Source organism: Ambystoma mexicanum, chromosome 12 (assembly GCF_040938575.1).
Source record: "Ambystoma mexicanum isolate Mex_15411 chromosome 12, UKY_AmexF1_1, whole genome shotgun sequence".
NCBI lineage: Eukaryota > Metazoa > Chordata > Amphibia > Caudata > Ambystomatidae > Ambystoma > Ambystoma mexicanum.
Window position 1 is genome coordinate 123062338 of NC_090936.1, and position 23914 is coordinate 123086251.

At 45.2% G+C, this 23914-nt stretch overlaps 1 protein-coding gene and 1 long non-coding RNA gene across 2 annotated transcripts in view; both read left to right on the forward strand.

The window, feature by feature from the left end:
• The window catches only part of PARVG (parvin gamma), a 475216-nt gene that overhangs the window by 14589 nt on the left and 436713 nt on the right, over positions 1-23914 (forward strand). The window contains exon 2 of the mRNA XM_069628145.1: positions 20875-20962. Coding sequence (XP_069484246.1) covers positions 20884-20962 — 79 coding nt within the window. The 5' untranslated portion in view covers positions 20875-20883. The remainder of the gene's footprint in view (positions 1-20874; positions 20963-23914) is intronic.
• On the forward strand, positions 13335-14189 carry LOC138512932 (uncharacterized). The gene is made up of 3 exons (XR_011281622.1): positions 13335-13421; positions 13513-13648; positions 14113-14189. It is a non-coding gene; the product is annotated as an uncharacterized lncRNA (long non-coding RNA).

Here is a 23914-nt window from a genome sequence, read left to right on the forward strand (position 1 = left end):
ACACTGGACTGGCTCTTGGCTTACCTATTGCTAAAGGGGGAGGGATCTACGTGGTCTGATACGGTTCTTAGACAGGGCTAGATTGAATTATATAAACAGGTATATTGATGTGGCGCTTTTGATTGGGGGGGTCAAACAAACTGGCTGCATTAATTGTTGCCCTATAAATATAGCCCACACTCCTTTGATTACTAGTAGAAGTAACTTTCATCATGGACATGGACCCCCATGCTTTACTTTTTTCCTCCCTTTTTCTTCGCTCCGCACCATTGATACTAAATATGCAGGCACTTCGAGCGGCATTTGTTGATCACTCAGGGCCCCACTTGCGATTAGTGGTGTAAAACATTGTCTTACCCAAATAGGGGGCCAAAACGTTTTGCAGCACTCGAATAGGCTCAAATTATGGGCAAAAAATGTAATTTTGCTTTTTGTTGGAAATGCCATGCCAAGCAAAAAACAATATACCTGGCTTAAAGCGAAATTTCAGCTAGGCAAACGTGGAAATGTCTGGTTTCACCCGACATGCGAAATTGGCAAAGCATGCACATTTTGTCCAGAGTTGGCTAATTTCTTTGAGGAGCAAATATTGGCCATTTAAACCACCCCTGCTTGCGCGAAAAAGAGGCTTCTGACTACACTGGCTGCATAAAGGGCGCACATTAATGGAACCGCCCCAAGTTGTACGATCCATTGACCCTGCGTACATGACGGATGACCTATTTTTGAGATATGCATCACACGCATTCCATACTCAAAAATGCTCAAAAGCAAAATCAGGATAAATAATCTTTACTCCCTGTTAAGGAAATTGATATAAAATGGGGTTAATTTATGTGGTCGCAGCTATCGCCTCAACAGAGTGATGAGTGCCCACGGGAAAATATGTCGCGTAGTTGGAAGAAACGGATCCCTTAGTAATAGAGAAGGGGTGTTGCATAATTCTCACAATAAATGATAGGAGGCGTTGTGGTTGCGTTCTTTTATTGCTCTGTACCACTTGAGTAAATACACAACGCATATAACAAGAGTCAATGATGGGGAACAGGCCCCAATGCTGCGACGCAACTCGTGAGTATTGCCGGGAGTCTCTCTTGCGGCTTAGAGTCCTCTTCTTGGGAGGAGCGCCCGGGAGTGCGTCCTGCTCCGTGGCTTTCTACCGCCTGAATGCGCGCTGGGCGCGCAAAGCCCGCACTTCCGGCCGCGCAAGAGATATCGCGAGACCGGGAGATCTCGCGATATCTATACACACCTCCCTCTGATAATGCAAAGGCAGTTCATTGCAATACATAGTCATTGTATCTCACTGGTCTTCTGTGTTCCCTTCGCGGACAATCGCCTCTCTGACTGCACACGTCCTGCTGGTCATTTTCTTGCTCGACTGTGGGGGCATCCACTTGAAACTCATTTTCTTCAACTTCTCTTCTGTCTGTCTCCAGCTCTCGTTCTTCCCCCCTCTCATTGTCCATTACTCCTTCAGCTTCAGACCTTTCAAAAGTCTTTTCTCTCGCTTGCCTCTTTTCAAACATGGGTACTCATCTTCGGTGCGGACATGGTTGGCTCCTTGGTGAATCACCTCCACAGGTCTGCTGAACCGTGAGCCCGTGATTTGATCCTTGGTCGGTAGCCGTATTTTGATCCAATCTCCTTCTTTTACTTCTGACTCTTGTTTGGTCCTTCTTCTGTCGCTCCACCTTTTCATGCATGCCTTGCTGTTCTCTATTCTCCACACTACTTCCGACATGTCTACATCTTCGTCTTCTCTTACTCTGGCCAACCATGGCGGCACTAGCGTGGATGCTGCTCTCCTCCCTCTCAGCATGCGAAAAGGAGAAATTTGGGTGATCCCGTTGGGGATCAGTCTGTGAGCTGCGATGGCCTCTTTTGTTGTTTTGAGGGGATCCATTCCTGAAGCGGTTGCTAATTGGATGGCTCCCTTATTAAACCTATTGGCCCTCTCGACGAGCCCATTTGCTTGGGGATGGTAGAGTGCTGCTTTCTTCTGGTGTATGTTGTGCTTCCTCAGAAACTGTTCCATGTCTCTGGCTATAAGTTGTACTCCATTGTCTGTTACTAACTCGTTGGGGAGCCCTTCCCTCTGAAAAATTGCCATGAGGACCTCTATTACGGTTGTGGTCGTGATGTTAGGAACAAACTCGGCCTCGACCCATTTCGATAAATAGTCCACTAGCACTATGCCGTACCGATGCTCGGGCGCCATCGCCTCCAATGGTCCTATAAAGTCTAGGCCCACTTTTGACCACACCGCTTCCGGGGTTTCTGTGGGAATCATGGGCGCCTGTCTGATCTTCAGGCGCTTGTCACTGTTGAGACACTCATGGCATCTCTCAATCATGGTGCAGATCTCTTGGTCCATGGACGGCCACCAGTAGGCTTCTCTCACTCTGCGACGTGTCATGGTGTTCCCCATATGGCCCGCATGGGCCCTGCACAGAATTATTTTCCTCATGCCTGTGGGCGGGATTACCTAACCTGGTCTGTTTTCATAATTATACCGTCAGCTTCTGAGATCTCATCTGCCACTTTCCAATAAGGTCTCATACCATCTGGCACTGCCCTTTCATCTGGCCACCCTTTTTTGATCCATTCATTGATTCTCACCATGGTAGGATCCTTTTCGTCTTCTTCCATCCAGTGTTTTTCGCTGAGTTCCAGGTAGTCGGGCGCCTTGAGATCTGTAATGGATGCTACAATGCATTTTTCTTGTAAGAAAGTGGTGGCATTGTCCTTGCTCTCTGGCAATCTTGACATGCAGTCTGCCTGCAAGTTCTTCCATCCGGAGATGTGTTGTACTTCGAAGGTGTATTCCTGCAGTTTTGCTGCTACACGAGCCAATCTGGGTGTCAACACTTTGGTGCCACCTGGGCTGAGCATGTGGATGAGGGGCTTATGGTCGGTAACCAACTTGAACTTTGTGCCCCACACATATGTCCTGAAATGTTCCACGGCCCATGCACACGCTAACATCTCCTTCTCTATGGTGGAGTAGTTTTGTTCAGCTGACGATAGGGCTTTCGAGGCAAACGCTACCACATGTTCTGTGTCGCCCTTCCTCTGAGTGAGAACCGCCCCTAGTCCATATGCACTGGCGTCTGTAGTGATGACTGTACTCCACTCTGGGTTGAACGGTTGCAGGCATGGCGCTTCAACTATGTGTCGTTTTATGCTTTCCACCGCTTTCTTCTGATCTTCCTGCCACGTGTACTCCGACCCTTTTTTAAGGAGTTCTCGGAGCGGCGCTGAGGTTTCCCGAGAATTTGGGGATGAATTTCGCATAGTACTCCGCCAACCCGAGGAACGACCTCACTTCGTCTTTGTTGGTGGGTTCTGGAGCTTTGATTATGGCTTGCAGTAAGTTTTGTTTGGGACTTATACCCTTCTCTGCTATTTTGTACCCCAAATACTCAACTTCTTTTGCTTTGAATACACATTTTTCGTACCTTAATCTCACACCCGCTTCTTGCAGTTTGGTGAGGACTGTTCTCAATGTGACGTCATGCATCTGTTCGTCCTTTACGTAGATAAGGATGTCATCCTGGAAATAGGCCACGTTCCTGACGTTCCGCAGCAGAGCATCCATCATGCGTTGAAACGCTGAGGCTGCAGATGATAAACCAAATGGCATCTTGGTGAACTGGTATGTGCCAAACAGGGTGATGAAAGCGGTGAGTGGCTTGGACTCCTTGTGCAGTTGAATTTGATGGTAGGCATTCCTCATGTCCAGTTTCGAGAATACTTTGGCTTCCTTCATCATGAGGATGAACTCGTTGATACTCGGCAGTGGGTAGCTGTCTGCAATAACTTCCAGGTTAAGGCTGCGGAGATCAATGCATACTCTTAGCTCTTGTGAGTTCTGTTTCTTTATAAGTACTACCGGACTCAGCCACTCAGAGCTTCAATTTCTTCGATGACGCCATCTTTCTTCATTCTGTCCATTTGGTTTCTGAGTGTCTCTCTTGCAGTTGCCGGTACTGGCCTTACTCTGTGCTTGACCGGGACTGCGTTGGTTTTGAGTAATATTCTGTGAACAAAGCCCTTGATGTGTCCAGGTTCTTCCGAAAATAGTTTGGGGTAATCCCTTTTCACTACTGGCGCGCTCCTCCAACTGACTGACAGTACCTGATCCTCTGTGCTGGGGTCCAGCTTGATTTTCAGTTTCACCTGGTCTTCCCACCCTAATACCGCTGGGCCTTCTTGACTAAAGTAAACTTCGGTGGTGGTTTCTCTTCCTTTGAACTCCACTCTCCCTTTGATGTAGCCCAACAGGTTTACAGACGCACCACCAAAAACTGTAGGCTTGTGCCGTGTGCTGAGTACTTGGACCGTCTCTGTACCCATCATCTCTTTGTATGTGCGTAGGGGTATTATGGTGAGATCAGAACCCGAATCAGCCATGACCCTTGTTTCCAGTCCATTGATTTTGATTGCACAATGGGGCTTTTCCCTTCTGGCCCGTGAGCTGTTCACCATGATGACTGTCGGTCTCCCTTCATCTTCCGAGGACGAATCCCTCTCCGTGTTGTGTTCAGCGTTGACACTTGTGACCTTGTTGCGCCACCGACACACGATTGAGAAGTGACCAATCTTTTTGCATACTGAGCACTCCTTGTCTCTTGCTGGGCACTCCATCGAAGGCTAGGTGCTTCGTGCTGGTGCACCTGTGGCATTTCAACGGTTCTTTCTTCCCCCATTTTCCTTCTCTCGCATCGAGGACCGGCCTCTCCTTCTTTGGGCGGAATGCCACAGATTGTACTTCGGTAGGGCCGTGGCTGCTTGTGAATTCTTTCCTCCTGCCTACCGTTTCCTCAACTGCTCTCGCTATTTCAATAGCTTTTTCCAGCTGCAATTCCTTCTCTAAAATGAATTTATCTCAGCAGTTGTTACCAAAGCTGCAGAGCGCCGCCAGTTCGCGCAGTTTTGTGACATAATCATCAACGGGTTTAGACGCCTCCTGTTTGCGGCTGTAGAACCGAATCCTGTGCAGGACGGTATTCTCCTTACTGGCGAACCTTTTCACAATCCTTTGTACAGCCTCCTTGAACACATCATCATTATCACCAGCTACTGGCTGTGGGGTGAGACTCTCGAACACCCTCTGTCCTTCGACGCCTAGGGCGTTTAGTAACATCGCCCTGCGTCTCGCCGCCGAGTAGCCCGCCCATGGCCTCTACATACGCTGTGAATAAGGGTTGCCATTGTGGCCACAGAATGGCAGGCCTACCTGGAGTTTGCAGGAAGGGCGGTGGTGGTGTTGCTCCTTGCATGGCTCCACGCGGGTTTTAGTGGTGATCCTCGTCGCCAATTATGTTGTATAATTCTCACAATAAATGATAGGAGGCGTTGTGGTTGCAGGTTGCGTTCTTTTATTGTTCTGTACCACTTGAGTAAATACGCTACGCATATAACAAGAGTCAATGATGGGGAACAGGCCCCAATGCTGCGACGCAACTCGTGAGTATTGCCGGGAGACTCTCTTGCGGCTTAGAGTCCTCTTCTTGGGAGGAGCGCCCGGGAGCGCGTCCTGCTCCATGGCTTTCTCCCGCCTGAATGCGCGCTGGGCGCGCAGAGCCCGCACTTCCGGCCGCGCAAGAGATCTTGCGAGACTGGGAGATCTCGCGATATCTCTACAAGGGGTGTCTTTGTTGAGGTGAAATGAAACCCAGAATACATTATTTAAAATCAATGAGAACTTCTTGGTAATTTCTTTTTTCCCCACACCATTTTACATCTGAGAAGTTGGATGCTCTAGCGTTGGGATTTCTTTTCTGCCGCCTTTATGACCGGGTCTTCTTGAGTGATGGCAAATGTCCCATTTCTTTGGGTCTGCAGTGCTCTGGAGAGAATGGAAGAGTGCTTTATCCCCAAATGATTAGGAAAGCTTGAAGAATGGCCTAGAAAGTGGCCGCTGAAGCTTGATGCGAGTACAAAGTCTGGAAATTAATCTCTCATTGTATACAGCGCTATATTCCCAGCTTCTAAACGCTGCAATAGGTGTTAGTCAATTTCTTACGCTCATGAGGACAAAAGGCGGTGTCTGACCCTCCAGTATTCAAATCCGAGTGTGCAAGTTGCACTCTGATAACTGAGGTGATTTCTCACCTAACCGTTTTGTTTCAGGTTGCTGGGGATGACTTAGGTTTTTAAATGGAAGTTAGGTCCTTGGTCTATCGATATCACATTGGATTTGCTGAAAGTAGCTAAAACGTGGTAGACATGAGGAGATGTAGAGAATTTTTGGATGACACAGGTATAATTATAATCTGCAAATTAAATCGACATTGTGCAGTCACTGTACGTTGTACATATCACTTGAAAGCGCTGCTATCGACCAATGTGTTAAGGTATCGTCCAAAAAGACTGAAAATAAATGTCCGAATGCGTGATTCTGAACAGCTGAAATGTTCGATCAAATCACGCATTTGGGGCTGGGGGCTGCGGGAGTGTCCCCTGCACCCTTACTATATTTTGAGCTGGGGTTGGGAGGTGTCCCCCGCAGCCATCCCCTCCAAAAAAAAGGGCTCCAAAAAAAGGGCTCACTATACTATCCAGTATAGTGAGCCGGCGTTGCAGGGGACAAACGCGCAGCTGTTACGAGAAAAAAAAAAGAAAAGGACCCTGCAGTGCCGGTTCACGATCACAGAAGTGAAAGGGAACAGGTGTTGCAGGCATACTGCGAGTCGGAGGCAAGGTAAGTAGGGGTTTGGGGGCGTGGGTAGGGGTGTGTTGAGGGTGTGGGTAGGGGTGGGAGTGTGGGTAGGAGTTTGGGCACGTCAGTAATGTTCAGGGGAGAAAAGACCGAAGAGTATTTCGAAAAAAAATGTCTTCTGTCTTTTCTCCCTCGAACATTTCTAATTAGGTCTTTCAAGCCCAAACCATATGTTCAGCTTGTATGAGGTGCTGGGGCACCAACAAACTGGATAAAGTTCACAAATACTGATCAATGAAGGCATGGCTTACCCACCAGTCACCCAAGCGGAAGTCTCAAGAATGCAGGCATGTGTAAATTGAAGAGAAGGTGGGAAAAAGTGACATGACAAGGATGTTCAGATTTACACGGGAGAAGACTGGAGAGAGGGGGTGTGATGGGTCAGAAGTGTGAGACAGACAAGTAGATAGTTTTCTCACAAATAGCCATTTTATCATACAATAAGGGTGAGACAAATGCCTAACTTTTCCTACCCTAACAAAGGCTTCCCTACCTGTCAAACTAAGGCTGAAGGAAAATTACCTAATGTCCAAAGATCTGTGTCGCTCACACTCATACATACAACAAAATCAAACAGGGATTATCTGGCTGTTCAAACATTATAAAATAACATTTAAATTCAAACAGATACATTATAAACATAAATCTTTGTAACCAGGGTTGAGTCCCCTTCCCCTGGATCAATTCAGAATGTTTCAAACCAGAATGTAAAATCAAGAAAGTTCTCTTCAATTGTCAAGTTCGACTCAAAGTATGGCGCAAAGTTCTCTTCATTCCATGGGCTCTTCACTTGGAAATATAATTGTACTAATTTCAAACAGTTCTCTTTCTTCAAGACCGTGGTTCAAGTAACTGCAAACTGTTGTTAAACCAAAAAAGACTTTGCCGTCATATGTCAAGTTGGTATGCAATATAATTTTTCTCTGAAGACCAATTACTTTTCATTATATCACATTTTTTCTTCATAAGCAACACAGTTTTGTCAGGGTGGTTTCACAATAGTTCACCAAAGCACACCAATATTTGTACCCCTTTCTTTCCACCACAATCTTCTACCACATTGCAGAATGTCAACTCCTCTTCTTCCCAGTCCACTCGCCTGCCAGGACTAACGACAAATTGTCCCTTTCCTGGTATAATCACCTGCCAGGATAAAACTCCTACTACTACTATGAGTACTCTGTGGTGAGTCTTGCTTCAATCCTCAATGGGGAAAGTTAAATCAACAACTTTCTCATGAATAGGTCTTTTGATTTTCAAAAACCAAAAAGGGTTTGTAACTTCTTCTACAATAATACAGTTCAATTTGACATTGTCTCTCACACCGATTCATTTGGCCCAGGCAATGCAGGTTATGTTTCCCTCCCCCTTAATGATTATTACAAGGTGGGCTTCTATTCTGCCATCTTTGCCTTTCTTTGACTTAGTCAGTGCTGGTTATAATCTCCTTTCACAAGTGATCTTCTTTTTAAATCACATTCACTTTGTTTGAATATTCTCCCCTTTTGGCTTTGGCAAGGGTGGTTACAATATTCTTTTGCACTTTGATTAAATATTATCCCCTTTTGGATTTGACAATGGTGGTTACTGTTTGGAGTCAGAGGTCTGTTTCGGAGTGCCCGGTGTTACCAGCCAACTCACCGGTTAGTCTGTGCATCTCCGCTGGACCCGCTGATCCTGTTTCTTCTTTCGTTGGGTTTGCACAGGTGTCTGAAAGCTCCAGTGATATTCCCGTTGCTCGCACCTTTTGTAGTTGGAGGTTTCTCTGCCCTGTTCACACTCTGATGTTACATTCCTTCTATAAATATTCCAATTGATGAATTATATGTCATGATTTTGTATAGATTTTATACTTTATACCCATTGGTGTTTGGTATGAGCAGATTGATGGTTGACGGATGCATGTGGATGAATGTTTGAACAATTGAATAGTATGAATTTTGTTATATAGATGTGTTCTTAAAAAGTTTTTTCCTGCTATGTAAATTGTTGCCGTAAGTGCAGATTAAATCATGATTTGACTCATATATGTAAAATGTATCAGGTTCAATAAAATTCCTGGATACCTATCTTTAAATTGTACCCTCTGGTTGCTTTTCCGTGACTAATTGTTATACTAACACCCTAACCCAGAGTGTTGGGTCCCCTGTGTCTTTCAGAAAAAAAAGAAACTCAGCCCTTGGCTGTGCAGGTTATTTTATGCTTTTTGATTGTCCGGTTGAGGATACTACTTATATTTTCTATCACATTCACTGTACTGTGTGTGTCTATTGGTGTACTGTAGTTCGGTGGAGTCACCACGGGTCATGGCGGAAACAGATACTATCTCCTTCACTGAGGCACAAATAACAGAGCTTATTGAAGGCCTTTCATTTTTTTAAATGTACAATTGCCCATACAAAATCAAGGTTCCACAGGTGATGCTCTCTTGAACCTGAAAAAGAAACAATTTCGCACAGAAATGCATGGCCATATACTTAAAGAATATTTAAGATCCAGTATTATCCCACAAGGGCTACAAGTAAAAATCATCCCATGTCTTTTCTTGAATGATAATGACTATGAAATGGCTTTTAGTCAAGTTGCCACTAAATGTAACCGTGACTTGCTTGTATTAACTATACCAACAGCCCAAAGAGTAAGCAGTAAGATTCAGGTAGCTCTGATGGAACAAGAAAAGTCTTTCTTGTCCAATACCTTAATTACAGAATCCAAACAAAAGTTGGAACAAATTGAAAAATCTTTTCAGGAGTTTAAGAAGTTAACAATTGAAAAAAAGACCAACAAATTCAAGAAAGATATTTCTTTATTTAAAAAGGAACAGGTATACCCTTACCTGGTGGAAGACTTCAACCCGCAAACGGTTTGGAAAACTAATGCAAACTGGAATATGGCAGCCACAAATACCAACAAAAAAAGATGGGTCACATTCTCAGATACATCATCCTGTAATTCAGGCAATGAGGACCCGAATCAAACATTGGGTGACCATCCTTTTCGAGGAAGGGGTGGCCGAAGAGGCCGCAGAAATGCCCCTCAAGGCTGGATGGCACCCAACATGCCCATGCAGAACATTCCCGGGCAGAGAATGACGCATCGGGACTTCCAAACACGGAATCGAGCCTACAGGTGGTGAATTAAACACTGCCTATCTTCAATCTTTCGTCCCGCATATTAACATCAGCAGACACATCCATCCTGAAACAGGGTTTATCCTTCGTTCCAACTCAGAATCCAAGTGCCATGTCCATAGTAGGTGAAATCAAGGGCTTTTGACGTAAATTGAGACTGCGTTTCTTCTTTTTGAATAATACGGTTCCTAGGGAACCCAACATTTCAGGCCTCTCGAGGCAGTCGACTTTCACCCCAATTCTAGCAACCTCCCTTCTGAGGTGGCGATTTTTGAAAAACTTGTCCTTAAAGAAATGGAACAGTTGATACATTACCCCAGAAACCAACCAGGACCGAATTTGAAAGTACCTAAATATCAGGCGATTCAGCCATTAGCATCAGACCCGTCTATGGTGATTAAGGCCGCAGATAAAGGTGGGGGTATAGTGGTCTGGGATGCTGCCAAATATGATTAGGAAGTATTGAGACTTCTACACACCTCCGGCCACTATACCAAAATTGCGAAGGACCCTTCAGAGATGATTAAACTTAAAATCTCACCTCACCGAAGAAGTGAGTCATGCAGGTTTCCTTTCTGCAAAAGAAGTCGAATTTATTAACCACTCGGAAGACCGCACGCCTCTTTTACATTATGCCTAAAGTGCATAAAGACACGGAGAACCCTCCAGGACGCCCTATAGTCTTGGGATGCGGTTCATTACTTGAACCCATATCGAAATATATTGATTTTTTCATTAAACCCTTGGCAATGGCAACCCCTACCTTTCTCCTCGACTCAATAGATGTCATCAATCTTGTGGAATTTCAAACCTTCGATCCTAGCACACAAATATTGGTCACTCTTGATATCGAGGCGCTCTATGTGAACATTCCTCAGGATAGAGCAGTTTTGAGTCTACAAACAATGCTAAACAGACAACCTTTACCACACGCTGTCCCTACAGACTTTCTGTGTAGGGCTGCCGAGTTGGTTCTAAAGAATAGGTTCTTCAAATTTAAGGAGGATTTCTTCTTACAATGCAAGGGCATGGCCATGGGCTGCACTTTTGCGCCAAACCTGGCCATAATTTTCATGGCCCTGCTTGAAGGAGAAAAAATCCTGGGGGCTTTCAATCCATTTAGAGACCAAATCAAGGTATACCGACGTTATATTGACGATATACTTATGATTTGGGAAGGAACTCAAGCTTCACTATTACTATTTACAGAATGGCTGAATAGTATAGACTCAGATATCCACTTTACTTTTGAATACTCAGTCTCCTGGATTGCTTTCTTGGATCTGTCTATGTTGAAGAAGGCCATCTTCGTACAGAACTACATAGAAAATCTACAGAAAGGAATACGACACTAAAATATGAAAGCCAGCATCCTGCCAGTCTACTCCGCAATCTCCCCTTGGCATGTTTTTACGAATACGCCGCAACTGCACGGATACCACCAAGTTTGTAAAACATGCAGCAATTTTAGAAAAAAGACTATTGGAACGTGGATACCCGAAAAAACGTATAAAACACGCCTTAAAGAGAGCTCGATATGCCAATCGAGACCTGCTTCTATTACCCAAAAGCGATACTGCCAAAAAAGATCTAAAAGATGAGTTGGTGTGTGTCTCAACTTTTTGCCAACACAGTAGTGCCATCAGAGGCATTATCTTAAAGAATTGGCGAATCCTTAATGCATCGGGAACCACTATGCCTAAACCCCTGTTTGCATTTTAAAAAAGTAAAAACTTGAAACAGAAGATGACTCGTGCAAGTAGAACTCCACCTAAAACTCCTACTATTCGAGATACTAATTTAAACCCAATGGTTGGACATTATCCTTGTATCTCGTGTATTGCCTGCAAATGTTCAAAGGAAACCATCTCTTTCAATTTGCAGAAGAAAAACTGGGACCTGCGTACCTTTACAACATGCAGGAGCAAAAAATGTATTTATGCCATCCGTTGCCCCTGCCAGTTGTATATTGGAAAAACAACTAGAGAGGTGAGTAAACGTATTAATGAACATCATTCAAAAATTAAAACACGGAATCTCAATGCGCCCATGGTAATCCACTTTGTAGAGATGGGACACAACGCAGAACAAATAGAATGATTCTGTATAGAAAAAGTGCATGGGCTAAACCAGACCCAACTATTAAAAAACTTGGACTATAAGAACTATTGTGGATCTTTAACTTAAAAACGCTAACACAAGGTCTGAACACTTTGGAACCATGGCACTCGAGTAACTAATACCATCATTCACTTGCACATCGAATCATACACCTTTCTCTTACTTTATACATTTCCAAATATAGGGCTTCGCCTATATCAGCATGATTTATTAGTATATGTCTTTTTTAGACAGCAGTGTCTGTAATTTTCATGCCAGGGTACTATTATAAACTGTGGAGTCTTCAGCGAATACTTATTTCTTTCTATCTTTGCTTCCAAGACCCTTGTGGTCCTTCAATATGGACGAGTCCCCCTAAGTGAAGGCTACAGTAAACTTATGCTTTCCAACATTAGCATGGCTGACTAGCATATGTCTTTTTCAGACTGTAGCGACTGAAACCTTCATGCCAGGGCACTATTATAAATTGTGCAGTCTTCAGTGAATACTAATTTTTCCTATCTTTGCATCTATGACCTTTGTCGTCTTGCAATATGGACAAGTCTCCCCAAGTGTAGGCTACTGTATACTTATGCTTTCTACCTGGCTCGACATTGCACTGTGTGAACAAATGACGGCTGTACATCGATGAAGCCACGTTAGTTTGTTGTGTTTTCAACTCCTGCTTTGGTCACATTGATGGAGCCATGTTAGGTTGTTGTGTTTAAACTCCCGTCTTGGTTACAAATTGAATCCTTCAATTAGAAATTTAACATCTTGTATGTACTGTTGGAGTACAATGTTCGGTATCCCGTACTAAGCAAATCACACAAGCTTTCTAGCCCTTTGGCAGTCTATCTAAACACATGACACAGCGTTGCCATGACAGTACGACCTAAACGTTAGGTCATGTGATTGTCCGAACGATCACCTGACCGAATGGACGCTACTTTTACCGATGGCGAGAGCAACACCGCGTTGCTGAGCGTCCGCCAGAGCCCATTCGCCCCAAGCCATTCAGCCGGTAGATGCCAGGCGAGCAACATCTTAGTTTTGCCGAAGGTAAGTGGATTCAGCTAGTGCCGCGACGCCCAGGCCATGGGCGGCTTCAAAATAAGAAAGGGGAGGGTTTTCTTATAATTATTTCTTGCTGCCCCAGTGTTTATCCTGAACACATAGTATCTTATTATTGTGGGCTTTAGCTAGTCCACCCAGTTGTTGTTGGGCAATAACACCCTACACTCCGCATCATCTATGGGGGAATCGTTAGATAGAACCACTACGACCACAATGCGTGGATCATTATTTTTAAGTCTCATGTATTTTAGATTATGTAGTTCAGTTATCGGCTCTGTGTGTTCTTGCTACCCAGGGACCCAACACACCAGTGTGGCTCAGCGTGGGACATCCGTAGGTGCCAGTACACTCACTCCTTCCGTTTTGTCACTAATTGGACAGATCAGGTAAGACCTGTTGATGGGAGACTTTTGACCCTTATTCCTTTGTGGATGGGCTCAGCATCTACTTGTACCTAATTATGTCTATACCTTACAGGGCGGACTTTTCTGTGAGCCCTACCACTCCCTGTGCAGGAACCAGCTTGTGGACACTGTTAATCTGAATAAAACAGCCGACCCAGCTAAAATAAAATAAAAAGGACGCATGAATTGCCTCCACCTTCTACACCAAGGTTAGTTTTCACTTTTTACCAACCTGCGTATTGGCTTAGTAAGTTTTAGCACACAGCAAAGTGTAAGATGCAGTCCGCTTAAATTGCTTTGTATCATTTCAGTTCACTAGTGGCATACTAGAGGGCCAGTGAGGATAAGCAGACACCATCTGCTGTACACCCACCACCTCAAAACCGAGAGGCTCTCATGGTTGTGTCACTGTAAATTAGTGGTGTCGTTTCTGGCCTTGATCTGGTTCCGCTGTACTTTAAGACATCAATTCACGGTGGTAGCACTTTTCCCATCTGACTCCCACGGTCCACCTCAGAGATGTGTACTCTGGGTGGGAGCAGGCTGTTGTTTATGTTCACATGTTGATTTTTAATGATTGTTATTGTGTATCGGGTTTTAATATATCATTTCATGTTCTCATCAAAGTATAGGGGATCCATGAGTTCATGTTTCCCGTTCTTCTTTTTTGTAGAATGTATCTCCTGATGAAGATATCACTATAATAAAGTACATACGTCGAAACCGGAAGAGAGCGAAAATTGTGATGAGGTCGTGGTCGGAGACTTCTGGGACCCATCTCAACTTTTTGGCCACCTTTTATTATCTATTGTGGCCCAACATTTTGATTTTATATTCCTTCTATAAATAATCCAATTGATGAATTATATGTCATGATTTTTTATAGATTTTATACTTTATACCCATTGATATTTGCTATGAGCAGATTGATGGTTGACGGATGCATGTGGATGGGGTGGAGTCAGCCTCAAAATGTTGGTGGGACTTGAAGACAGTTTTAAAGAGGGGGTCTCAAATGAGTCCACTCAATGCAGAATGCCCCTCTAAATGCCTGCATGTCCATTGCCAATTTGTGCCATTGTGTAGTAAATGCACAGGTGTGCATCGTTTTTTGTCCATTCTGGCCTCGGCAACACTCAGCATAGATCTGTTGTCTCTACTTCTGAGTGACAAGAGAAATGTGAGGAGAAAAAGTGAAGTAAAGGGGTACAGTGTTAATACATTTTGCGATTCGAACGTAAAACCTTTCCCGAAGCAACGTGAGGTGATTAGACCCAGCATAGCAATAAGCAAGCATTGGCAATGCCAGCAGTGTGGACTTTGTGTAGGCATGGGAAAAGCAATTTCTAGGCTCTGCTGTAGGTGCAAAATGGCACGAGTACCTGGGCATCGAATAGCAGTCCCTGCCGACGCCTAATATCTATTCAAAATGGGCTTCGCCAATGTTTGCCTTTGACAGGACTTCAGTGAAGGACACACATAGGGCCTCATTACGAGGAAGGCGTTAGGGGGTTAACAGGGCCGGTAGAGGTGCCGGCCCCGTTAACCCCCTACCGCCTCATTACGAGGTCTGGTCGCGGGACCCGCTAAGGACGCCTGGTAAAACCAGACGTCCTTAGCGGGTCCCGCGAGCGGCGCAGCATGCTAACAGGCCCGTCATTAAAGGGCCCGTTGTTAGCATCATCCCCATCCCCATTCCCATTGAGCCCTACGGGAGCTCGAAAGGGAATGTGGATGTACCGGGTCCGGGTTCCCTGAATGGGGAAATACCGGGCCCTCCAAGGTCGGAATAGCCCGTTATTTCCCCATTCAGGGAACCCGGACCCAGTACCCAGTATGGGGGTAGCCATGCCGTAAAAAGCGGCATGGTTAGCTCCATTCTCGTAATGAGGCAATTGAGTGAATGAAGGCACACCTGGTTAAGACATTTACACAGTGTTGTTTTTACAGCTCCAATCAAGTTATTAACTCTGAGAAGACTGCTTTGAAAAAACACTAGCAGGTACTTCGAGCACAATGTTTGATGGTAAGGCTTGAGCAAAGCAAGCTAAAAGAGTTTCCATGAGGAGGTGTTTTGGGCAGGGAGGAGCAGGAACTGGGTTGGAAAGGCCATGGTGTTTTGTATGCCCATGGGCAGTCAATGGGTGGGTAAATAACCAAATGACACCTACAAGCTTTATGTCCCTCCTTCTACGCCTTATGTCCCTCCTTCTATGCCTTATGTCCCTCCTTCTACGCCATTTCTCCTCCTCTGTGCTCTAATGCAATAGTTTTGGCTTATAGGTGGCGCTAAAGCACCACCTAACAACCCAAACAAAATATGTTAGGGTATCTTATCAGGGATTGTGTGTGGCCTGCCTGCTAAACTTGGATCTCTGCAGTAGGTCTTATCAGTTGTATAGACTTACAAGCTATGGTCAGAAACACTGGTCTTGCCCTGAGAAGTGAGGGCTGAATATTGTCTTGATTTCTGTGTGGAGCACTTGCACTTTCTAAAGAGATTGGTGGGAACAGTTAGAAGGGGGGACACACTCTCAAATACTGCTGAGTGGAGCTGTTACTAATACAATTACGACTGGTGAACTTTGGGTTGGGTGGCGCATAACACACACCCTTACTTGTAATTTCTCCAACTTTACCGGCATCCTATCCTTGAAACATTTAGAACAAACGTGGGCGGACCACTGCATTTTATTTCTGTATTTGCTTTTGCATTTGTAAAGCGCACTTAACTCAGAGGCATCGAGGCGCTGTTTACAGGCGAGGCTTGGTTATGGTCAGATTGGCTGCTGGTGATAGACGCAGACCACGAGGCGAATAGCCACATTGTCAAGTGTTTTCAGTATGTCCAGTATGAAGGTTCAACGCAAAGGGAGGACGGCGGGGAAGTCCACAGCTTGGAAGCAATGACTGCGCAGCGAGCGCCACCTGCTCAGGATCTCTTGTATCTGGGAACTGTGAGGCGGTGGCAGTAGGCTGAGCGTGTGGGCCTTGTCGATTTGGCATTCTCGAGCCTCTGTGAAAGATCTGCTGGGGCTGTATTAGTTAGGCATCAGTGGGTGATAGAGAGGGGTTGGAATCGGGAGCCAGTGCGCCGTCCTTCTGGCATCTGAAATGTGCTCATATTTGGGAAGACCAAGGGCAGCCTGGAGAGGGTTGTTTTGGATGATTTGCAGTTTATTGATGTTTCGCTCAGAAATGCCAGTGAATAGAGCATTGCAGTAGTCCAGTTTTGATCCTATGATGGCTTGTGCGATAGTGATAAGATTATCGATGGAGAGAAAGGGTGTGTTGGCTTGCATACGTTTGTTAGTGTAGGCACTGGAGGATGAATTGGCGCTGACTTGTCATGTCTAGGGTGGCATCCAGGTAAATTCCCACTGTTTTGACTGCCGGTGAGACTGGGATAGTGATAGTCTATCACAAAGGAGCGGTATGCCGGTTCTAGTTTGTTGAGTAGGGCTTGGGGTCCGACTAGAAGGATTTCTGTTTTTCATTATTCAGGCAGAGCAGATTGTAGGCAATCCACAGCTAGATGATCTCATGGGTGGTGCTAAGTGTGGTGGTATTCTGGGAGTGGTTTCCAGTGAGGGGAGGAGGATTTGTGTCGCCTGCATAGTTTGTGTATGTGATTCTAAGGGCATCCAGGTGGTCGAAGAGAGGTTTTGTGTAGATATTGTAGAGTGGTGGAGATGCAGGAACCTTGTGGGACACCGCAGATGACTGGTTGAGTGGGGCTGCGGATTCCCTGGCAAAGACCTGTGTGGTTCTTTCGGCTAGGAAGGGGGCTATTCATTTGGTTGCTTGAGGGGAGAAGTTGGTAGCAGTGGACAGATGGTGGCAAAGCTTTAGGTGGTTGATGTGGTTGAATGCAGAGGATAGGTCTAGGAAAAGCAAGAGGGCCAGCTTGCCTACGTCTCTGATGTCAAGTTGATTTTTTAGATCAAGCAAGGCTGTTTTAGTTCTGTGCCTTTCGCAGGTTGCTGACTGGCGGATGCCAAGGATGTGATGGTGCTCTAAGTTGTCTTGGAGCTGGAGGTAGGATGCTCGATCCGCAGTTTTTAGGATGAAGGGGACAGTGGTGATGGCTCGCTAGTTGGGAATTGGTGGAACGGGCAAAGGATTTTTTAGTAGGTGTAAAATCCAGGCCTCCTTGAGGCTAGCAGGGGAAGAGAAGGAGGCATTGATGAGGGAGGTGATGAGGGGGGGGTGAGGTCAGACGTTGCTTTCTCAGCATGAAGGTTTTAAGCCTTTGAGGTTGGCAACCTCCACTTTAGAAAGGGGGTGGAATTTGTTGGGGAGAAGGAAGGATGTGCATTGGGTTTTTTGGGGTGGGGGTTGAGCTGGGCCTTGTTGCAGATGGCGGCTTGTTTTAAGGGGGTTTTCTCCTTTAGAGAGGTAATTTTACCCATGAGTGCATCTTGTATCTTACTGTACCATGGGTCGTCTTTGTTGAAATTGGAGGGTGGTGGTGTTGCGGACTAGAGTGCACGCAAGATTGCAAAGAGCTCATGCGTGTCTGATTTGGCGTTGGCAATTCTAATGTTGTAGGTTGACGCTTTGGCGTCATGTATGGCCTGCTTGGATACCTTAGCAATGATGGTTAAATGTAATTTATTGGCAGCGGATGTTGCTTTCGGTCATTCTACCTCAGCGGCTCGTTTCCTTGAGCGAAGGGCTTGGAGGTCTGGTGTAGACCAGGAGTTTTTGTATAAGGATTGTTTGGCCTTTTGCTGTACTAGAGGGACAAGTGTGTTTACCGCGTTGGTGATGTAGCTGTTGTAGTGGTCAACGTGCATAGTGGGGTTGGTTAAGAGGGCTTGGGCTGGCCGAAGGTCTTTGAGTAGAAGGAGAAGGCAGTCTTTAGTGAGATTGTAAGAGCAGCAGGATAATGCGTAGGGTATGGTTGTTGTCGTGCTGATGCAGGGTTTAGTAGGGGGAATGGAGAAGGCGATGATGTGGTGGTCTGACCATGGGGAAGGGAGTGTTGGATATGAATGGGGTGTCGCAGTTAAGATCCTCAAGCCAATCTAGTGTGCAACCTAAGATGTGAATGGGTGCTGATGTGCATTGAGTGAAACCAAGAGCACATTCTTGTCCATAGTGTCATTAAAGCCTAGGTTGCGATCACCAAGTAGTAGAAGTCTAGTCTTAGGTTTCAGGTTAGAGGTGAGAAGATGTCCTCTTCGAAGGAAAGGGTAAGACCTGGAGGTCGATAGATGAGGTGTACCGTGATAGTAGTAGTGGGTGACAGCGAGAGTTTGGCAGATAGGGTGTCGCAGTTAGGTGGGGGGTGTGTATTGAATGTTCTAATGAGGAGGGATTCTTTGTAGATAAGTGCTATTAACGCAATTTGTAAAGAAAGTGTTATTAACAGTTCTAAAGGTAAACTTTGCAACATGCACTCTTTGTTACTATGTCTAATTATGCATGGAATTCGTTTGTTGCCCTAGCTCTGCTAACCCCACACACTACCTGCAACACCTGGCTTTGTACAGCACTATTTTACTGCACATCGAGGTTTACATATTATAAATTCCAAACCTATGTATATGTTGTGAGTACTTATGCAAAATGATAACCATCTCCCAAATGGTTTGAGCACATAGGCATATAATCGCTGAAGCTGGAATATGGTGAGAGTATAGAAGTATTTGATGCCAATATAGAAAAGGCATATGTACCTAGGCCTATGATGTCAATATTTATCTAAATGTGTGAGTGCCTATTTATATGTATGTGATGAACATGAATGTCAATTTCTATCAGAAATAAAATAACACATTTACAGATGGCGGAGGCATTCCCCAGAACAATATCTGTACAATGGCATCAAGATTAGAACAAGTAGTGGTGAGCCTATTTGTGAAGGTTTAAAACAAAGGAGACATAGACCAGAGACAAAATAAAACAGAAAAGATATACCGGTGACTTACAAAGATAACGGCCCGAGCGGGAAGTGCTTCAAACTAAAAAGAAGTACTGTACAAACATAAAAGATTACATTGATAAGCGTCACTGGAAGGAGTGGTGGGGTCAGGTTGGGAGGATAAGGGAGAGGGCAAGGAGAGCTCCTTCTTGAGCAAGGAAGTGAAGTTTAAGTCAAGATTTGAAGAGAAATATTGTTGGGCTGGTAATGATTGTGATGGCCATGGTTCTATGAAAGTTTGCTGCTTTTATTTCCCGGAATGGCAACTTTGCAGAATTTATTTTTTTATTTTTTTTACCACAAACCGCTCGGGGATGGAAGCCCCCTGCCCTGCTTTTACCCGCCATCATATGCCTTACCGGATTTTACCATGTTTGTGGTCAATAAATCGGCAGCATTTTTTGGCCAAAACCGAATCTGGCAAGTTTAAGTTTTTAAAGTTTCAGTGAAGTGGGGAAAGTAGAGAGAGAAAGAGTGAAAGCAAGAGGCAGTACTGTGAGGCAATGGATAGTGTGGTTGAGTGCAGAGGAGGAGTGGAGGGACGGGATGGTGAGTAACCAGATATATAGTCAGACAGGTACTGTGGAGCAAGACCATTGATAGCTTTGCACTTGGAAAAGGAGCGGTTGTGCATGGAGAGCCAACAGCTATGTTGTCGGTAGGTAGAAGTGGGGGAGAATCTGGGTATCTTGTAGAGAGTGCAAGTAGCAAAGTTGAAGACTTTGTCTAGAGGGAGGAAGGAGTAAGAGGCCGGCCAAGAAGACGACCCTGGGCGTAGTCGAGTTTGTTGAGCATGAGGGTGGAGATTAGAGTTTCCGTAGTGTGGACAGAATATTTTTGTAACTTATTTTCCGATTGTTGAGAAGGTTTATATGAGTAGCGGAGGCAGTGATGAGGATGATTTTTTTTAAATCAGAGGCCGCTATCATGGTGGACATGTAGGTTTTGAGTGTTGGGCAAGGAAGCAAGATGATCAGGCAGGAAGGAGTTGGGAAAGGGTGGTAGGGATGTCCCAGAGAGCCATTCACTGATGACTTGCCGTGGGACAGTTGGTAGTCAATTCGAGATGACTGAGGTGAAGGAAGGAAAGGAGAAAAAAAGATGCGAGCGTCATTGGCAAAGTGGGGATCGTGAAAGAACGGCATCAGTCTTCCTAATGCAGAGTTTTATAGAGCGAAGAGCAAAGGTCAGATAGAAATGCTAATTTTTGGGAGGCGTGGACCATTCTAAATGCACTGAGCAGAGCAGTGAAGTCGACATGGGCACCCGAGGCTTCCCCCCTCTGCCACGTGCGATGCTGCTACCTATGAATGGGTGCTGGAACGCTCTGTGCTTTGTGGACACTGGGCCATGCAGATAGGGATACGAGTTCTGATGCATGACCTGCATTGTTTGCTGCTTTGTAAACTTACTGTCTCCCTCCAGCTGTTTTCTGGCTTCCGGGCCTGCTTGGGAACATGCCTAACACACTGTCAATCAATGCCGCTGTTTTCAATTTTCTTCTAGTGGGAATCAATGGACGCCGATGATTTGAATGCCTTTAAGCAAGCGGCTTCTGCTGACCTGCCTTCGCTGGAGTACAGCGTTTCCCAAGGTACAGTGCCCTGCATCCAGCAGTTTCTTTTATCTTTCAAGCACCCGCGCTTAATCTACACCAATGTATATTATGCACTAGACAGGTTAAAGGCCAGGCTGGGGCAATGCTGCTAAACTGTCCTAGGCAAAGTCATATGTTGCCTCCCTCCTTCCCAGGGTGTGCAGTCATAATATCGAGTAAAAAAATGTCGAAAGACAAAAATGTCGAAAACAAAATGTCGAAAAAAAAAGTTGAATATTTTATTTTTTTATTCATATATATTTTTTGGGTTTAGTAAGTAAAAAAAAAAAGGGGTAAAATAAAAAAAATAGAAAAAAGAGGGGTTAGGGGGGAACCCCCCCATTTCGAATAAAAAAATGTAATGAAAAAGAAATTCGACTTTTTTTTTCGACATTTTTTTTCTCGATATTTTGACTTTCGACATTATTGTTTTCGATGTAATGACTATAAACCCAGCTAGCCCATGTTGGCTGTTTTATGACACAGTAGCAAAGGCCTTTATTGCAGGAGCTCCCCACTGGCTGCCTGCCTGGCCTGATCTGCAGCTATGATGCCCGCTGCTGCATTCTTTTCACTCCATTGTAATGTATGCACAAGCGCCTCAGACTGCTTTTCCCAGCTGTAGGCAGGAGGCCCCCAAAAAACATGTTGACATGGGCATCAGCCCTGACACATCTTCAGCAGGCTCTGCCCCTCCCCTTTAAAGGGTGCAAAACTAATATTTTAATCGTCAATCTTGCACCCCCCATTGGGGACCTCCCTGTGCGATCAGCAAATACTTGCTTGACTTTTCCTGGAAGGATTTTTCGCTTCTGGTGCTTCCTCGGCTGCCTTTGAACCCACACAGCCAAAGGTACCGTACATCACACGGGTCTGGTAATCTTTCAAGCCGGCTTTATGTGCAGGCAACCCCGTCCCCTTCTCTTCTGATGAAGCCCTGGGGGTCTCACTGATGGGGGAGATAACTGCATACTATCAGCACGAAGGCAGCTCGGCCATTTCTGGTCAATACTTCACCCAAAGTGCCTAGTGGCCAAGCCCGGGGAGCAAGGGTCTGGGGCCTGGAAGTGGGGGGAGCGGGGGTGGCCCCCGGGGGGGAAGGGCAAGTGGCGATGGTGTCTTTAGGTTACACATGGTGACTGAAGGAAATTCTGCCAAGACTGATTGATCAACGAAATGAACTCTTTACTAATAAGACGCATGATCTGTTTCCATTGCATCCAGGTTGGCTGACTTATATTTCATACACCATTAAACATATCAAGAAGCTCCACAGTTTAAGAACCTTTAGTAATGCACATGTTGTATCCCTCATAAGGATTATCTGCCAAAAAGTATTTAACAACTTGTGTAATTATTATTTTAACCACGCATAGAATTACCAACATTGGTAACTTTTTATATCTTTCAATAAAAAAAGCGCGGCAGTCTTTAAACTCTTGGGGCTTTTGCAGGGTCGAATGAATGCGCCCGGGCCCATGTGGGGAGTGCAGTCTGAGGCACCTGCAGAGGGCATAGGTCATAATGGAGAGACAGGGGAATGGGGGTGGGGGAGGATGAGTAGCCACAGATGATCACAGGACTGCTTTGACCTCTGCACAGAACAAAGAAAGTCAGCCAGCCGGGAGCTGAAACACAAAATGTCCACTGAAAAGCTATTGATGTCTCTTTGTCATCAGGGTGCCAATGTATGTGGGCAAAAGGGCATTACGGTGACATACACGCGGTTGGATACTGCAAGGCCTGAGGGAGGTGACAGCCTGAGGGCGCCAGCAAAGGCAGCCTGCAATGCGTGAACCAGGGCCGGTCTTACAACAGATTGCACCCTAGGCGGGAAGCATCGTTGGCGCCACCCTCTCCTCCAACCTGTGATCTCATGCATGTGTCGTGGGCTGAGCAGTGGGAGTGGGGACTATGAGTTAACATAATTGTCAATGCTAGCATCTGCTGAATTTCATGAACCTCAGAAAACAGCAATAAGAGGGTCAAACCCGAACAGGCCTGGTTATGTTATTCTGCTTTTGCTCTTCATTTTTAGTAACAATGACCAGTTTGCTGCTGTGACTCAGGTCAGAGAATCAACAATTTTAGATCTACACTAATGTCATTCGTATGACCTCAAACATTTACCCACTCTTAAAAGGTGATGAACTGGTCTTGAACAGTGTTACTCGAACCTCCAAGAACAAGCACCTGCAACATACCCACCGGTAGCTGTACAAGCCCGTCTATCTCAGCATTAAAATACATGCATTTATACAATATGTATTGCATCAAATATTTCACGGGAAGTTAAATATATTTAGGAAGGACACACGTAAGCAATATCACTACTCCATGTGAGTGGTAAAGTCTACTTTAAACATATGCAGAGAGTTGACTTGCATGTACAATTCAACATAGCTCCCAATGTTAATGTTGGAGAGGTGGCGTTCTAAAAGTATGACATTACAATGTGGACTTTACATTGAAACACACTGCAGTGCATTACCGCGGCAGAGAAATGGCAGTTTGAGTATTGGGGTTTGTTTCGCTCATGCTCGTGAACTCTCAAAATTCTTAAATGTTTCCTTCGTGATCACTCATTTTAGCCCCCGGCAGCACCATGAAACTGAGAGATCGCAAAGAAAAACGATGTCTACCATCCCAACATAAAAACGAAAACAAGCCAATTCTTAAAGGGTGGAAGGCAACCTTTTCTTGGGACTCGTTAAGTTTACCTTTTGCAAATTACTAGTCGCGTGCTGCTTGAATAACATCGGCCCTTGCACATTGTGCAGTGTATAGACGAATTTCATTTCAAGGGACTTGGAGTACTGCGGGTATCAGGGGAAGCATCTCCAGTGTACCCCAAGCGTAGTGCGCTTTGCCCTCCACCCTCACCCCCAGCCTTGCAGCCCTGCGCTTTTTAACATTCTTCACTATGGCAAAGAACATTGTCCCGAGCTT